Below are 4,508 nucleotides of genomic sequence, written 5' to 3'. Positions count from 1 at the left end.
AAAATTGTCACAGTTCAAAAATAACAATAACAAAAGAAACAACATATATTTCTTGGGATATATCTATTTATCATTGCTCGACGGCAGTCAGGCCGAGCGATCTGTATTGGAAGCTATGGGGTCTTAATCTAATGAAAAATGATTAATTATTTCTACGAAAGATATCGGGTTTTTTTTTTTTTGCTGTGTGTCATTTGTTTTTCGTTTGGTGTTTTTTCTTTCATTTTGATCTATTTATTTTGTTTTATCATTTTGAGAACTTTGAATTCTACATTTAATGAAATTTTTTATCAGATAACCCCACATATCAACTTTTTAAATGCAAATTATCGTTTCGTTACATTTTTTCATGTTTACTTCAGGTTGAATTACAAAAGATGTCTCAAGCAACTTTTTCAGATCCTCTTGGCCGCTCGGTGGCAGAAATCACTTTGGGAATAACCTTCGCCATTCTGGTTTGCCTCGCTGCCATAATTGGTAATGTGCTGGTTGTTTATGTTGTAATTAAATACTCCGAGATGCAAACCATCACCAACATTTTCATTCAAAACCTTGCACTGACTGATATCGCCACGGCGACTCTTAACATGCCGTTCTGGACAGGAAGCTTGTACATGGGAAGGTGGAATTTTAGTCAGGGATGGTGTGAAGTTTCTGCATCAATAATACTCGTTACGGCTATGGCCTCAGTGTTAAGTATGGGTTTAATTGCCCTGAACAGATACATAAAAGTCGTGAAGCGAGCCTTGTATATCAAGTTCTTTCCCAGTAAGAGAGTAGCTTGGATGTACTGTGGTGTCGTCTGGCTGGTTTCTGTCCTATTCGCCACACCTGCGTTGTACGGATGGGGAAAAATAGACTTCGACTCAGATCTCTTACTCTGTTTCTTTAAATGGAAGGAGGGACACTTTTCTTTGGTCGTGATGATTGCTTGGTTCTTTAACGGGATGGCAAGTACGATAAGTTACTCCTACTGGAGAATTTACCAAACATTGAAAGAAAGCACAAACAATATTAACGCAAATGTCGCGCAAATCGGTGTCGGCGCGCCAAGGCTCAATCGCGCCGATTTCAAACTTCTTAAGACTTGTTTCACGGTGGTTTGCTTCTTTTTCACCACATGGGGTCTTCCATCCATTATCACTAGTTTAGCCACTTATGGAGTTTCCGCTCCTTGTGTAACACTTAAGGTAGCCCCTTATTTTACGTTCTCTGGTAGTTTTGTGAATCCAATCATCTATGGGATCATGAATCCGCAGTTTAAAGAAGCTTTCAAAAAGGCACTAGAATGTTGGTGTTATGGCTACCATAATGCAGAACAGAATCATGCCAGAGCTGGTGCTGCAGTAATACATACCCTTTGACTTTCCGCCATGATTAACAAATAATTTCGTGTCGAGCCAAATATTTTCCCTTCCGGCCTTCCCACAAATTAAGTACACATAATTTGTGCAAGTCTTTACTCGATAAATAAGATTTTTATAAAATTTTAAGCAAAAGTCTCAGCTAATTTTTAGAAATTAATTATAGGAGCAAATACTCCTTATTGAATCATTTTTTGTTCAGTAAGAGTAAAGGGCCATCTATGCACTGCATTGTGAAATTGTGAAATATTTGCATCACGAGTCATAAGTCACAGCTCTGTTCAGGTCATTTTTGATTGTATTATACTAAAGAAGCATTTATGCTCTCTTTTGACGTAGGTTAATATTTTTTCTGCTTAATATATTCGTAATAGCCGACAAAATATTTGCAATACTGTACCCTGTCTTTTGTGTATGAACACTGTGATGGGAAGAGGTCCGAGAAATTTGAATTGTGCAAATTAAAAAATCAGGTACAGTGGTTTACTCAGAGTTTAAGTCGCTACCATAGCTATCACTTTAAAGAGAGTGTGCTAAAACGTGTGTTTGAAGATTGTGAAAGTACCGTGAAAACGTGAAACAATCTGATATCAATAAAGTTGTTTCCCGAACAAACACTTTGCGTTGGTGGTGTAACAACAGTAGTTGACTAAATTATAAATTAGCTGAACAGCAAAAAGGGAATGGTTTGTTGCATTTTGATGCAATTATAAGAGCTCAGTATTTTGATACCGCACGACATGGATATATAATGGAGCGGGTGGAAGAATGAGTGGATCCTTAATTTCAAGTACTAAATGCTTCAAAATGCATCGAATTATTTCCTTTTTGCTGCTACGCTAATAGACAACTGAAAGAAACAGAGTTTAAAATGAATTGGACATCTGTTGGCAAATGATACGGTTAACATAGACATGAGAGATAGGGTTCGACATCTGGATGCAGTCTGAACGAATAGTCACTTGGACTTAACTGGACTTAACAAGGGCTCCATAAGAAGCACCTAAATCTTGAAAAGCATGAAAAATTAATTACTTTACTTCAAAACGTTCCTTTCGAGGCATTTTATTTCTCTCAAAGGTTTTTCTAGCTAAAACATTTAAGCTATAGGGTTGAAAATTAGAAACAAATGCCTGCGGATGGGAAGTTCATGTGTCTAATTAAGTGCGCGTGCTCAAGTACATAAAAATTTTATATAACAACACACAAAAGAAAGGCAAAATCTGTATAACTTTGACCTTAGAACGTATACGTTCTAAGAAGACCAAACAATTTCTTATCGGCTCGATGAGTAACTGCCATTTTTGATAAGTATGGGCATCGCTGTGAACTTCGTTATTAATAACAAGTTCAATTTCTAAAAGAACACCCAAATCTATGGGCGATTCCATACAGCTCAGTTTAAAACGTGGTTTGGCCCTTTTTTTCCTTTCTTTCATTTTCTTGTTTTCGCTTCTAATGGCATTATTTTCACGGGCACCATGAAGCTGTTGCTGCGAAATAGAATCTTTGCTACGATTTTCGTTTTACTGCGGACCTACTAAAGCTTTATTGTATTTGAAACACAGCAACACAGGAGGGTCACGATCATCGATTCGTTTAAGTTATTTCTACTTCAAAATTATTTATTAGTTATTTTCTAGTCCTATGGGTAAAACTTAGTGGCTGGTACAAGTTAAAGACTGAGAGAAAAGAAATAAAGTAACTTTTTAATTTTTTCTTTTTTTTCCCCTCTATTGCCGGTCAAACAGCTGAAGGGCGGTAAAGGGTTAAAACTTTAATATAGTTTTAACCTTTGCCCAAAGTAACCTGATTGAATTCTATGCTGTTCTCCTCTCGTGGTTACATCTTCTTTGTTGTTCCAATTAAATAAATCACCTAAGTTGAAAAACTTGTTTTGATTTTTGTTGTTTTGTTAACTTTGGTTCTGATTTTCTCTTTGATTTTTTTCAAATCATAGAAAAAGGAATTTCTACGATTTGAATAGTGTGATATGTCGCAGAACTAAAAAGAGACTAGAGCGCTTGCGGTTGAGTGTCATAAAACCAGATGGCAGGATCCTTCAACGTGTTTATATGTGTGATATTTCACTGCTCTTGGTAAATTTACAGAAAAGTGAAAGACAACACGTATAATTTCAACGCCAATGTCTCACAAGGCTTAATCATACCGACATTGAAATCTTCAAGGGTTGTTTCACAGTGGTGTTTCTTATTATTTACATGGCATCCTCCCTTCCTAGCCGCCTTTCTAACAGGAACAATTTAACTCGCTGACGAGTGACAAGATTACTAATGTACAACTGAGACAAAATTATCACACGTCATGAAATTAAGATAATGTCACAGTAACGATCGCACCGACTCTTTCACTTTCAAAAGTGAAGGACATATAATTTCCTCTTTCGACCTCGATACATAATTCCGCCAAAAAAGGCCACGCGGCTATGAAACATTGTTATGACGCACTCAAATTTATACACCAAAAACCTCTTACCCAATTAAACGAAATGCATCACAGCTGGAGGGTAGAATTGTAAACCGTATAATTGTTGAATTGATAACAGGAGCTATCCTTCAATAATATTCAAACTAAAATATTTTGCTTGCGTTTTTACTCTGTCAATAGATCTTCATTACTTATTAATTGAGGATTTTCTGAAATTTTAGAAACGCAGTAGTAAATACGTCTCACTGAGTCGTTTGCGCTCACTGCATGTGAGTAAAGAGGCATTAAAAGTCATAAGTTAGAGCCTTGCTATAGTAACGTTTGCAGATATTGTATCATACAAAAATAAACCTCCTTTTGTATCAACGGTTTTTTCGAGCGAATTTCGATTTCAGCTGTTATTTGTCTTACTTAATGTTTACAATCACTCATTTTTGTTACTGAAAAAATGCTCTCTGTAACTAAGAGAGTGGAGTGTGGTACACTTGTGGAGTGTGGTACACTCCACAAGTGTACCACACCGCCGTAGCGATGGTTGAAAATGGTGTTGTCTGAACAATTACTTTCCTTTGGTAGCAGACCAACATTCGGTTATTAAGTGAACAGCTTTAGAAAAAGCATATGATCCGGTGCATTTTAACTTGTTGCAGGTGGTGGTAATCATCCAATAATAAAAACTGGAGGACGATCATTGAA

The 4,508-nt window shown here is 36.5% G+C and overlaps 1 protein-coding gene across 1 annotated transcript; it reads left to right on the top strand.

Moving 5' to 3' along the window:
• The first annotated feature begins 377 nt into the window (after window positions 1-377).
• On the top strand, window positions 378-1,364 carry LOC148720338 (neuropeptide Y receptor type 2-like). Its single transcript, XM_088737609.1, has one exon. The coding sequence runs from the start codon at window positions 378-380 to the stop codon at window positions 1,362-1,364; it is 987 nt and encodes a 328-aa protein (XP_088593735.1).
• The last annotated feature ends 3,144 nt before the right edge of the window (window positions 1,365-4,508 follow it).

The sequence above is a fragment of the Stylophora pistillata genome, chromosome 11, assembly GCF_964205215.1.
Source record: "Stylophora pistillata chromosome 11, jaStyPist1.2, whole genome shotgun sequence".
NCBI classification, from domain to species: Eukaryota; Metazoa; Cnidaria; class Anthozoa; order Scleractinia; family Pocilloporidae; genus Stylophora; species Stylophora pistillata.
Note: the sequence above shows the minus strand (reverse complement) of the source record. Positions and strands in the feature narration are given on the sequence as shown.

Coding starts and splice junctions, on each gene's coding strand:
- LOC148720338 (XM_088737609.1), top strand. CDS start 378: ATGTCTCAAGCAACTTTTTCAGATCCTCTTGGCCGCTCGGTGGCAGAA.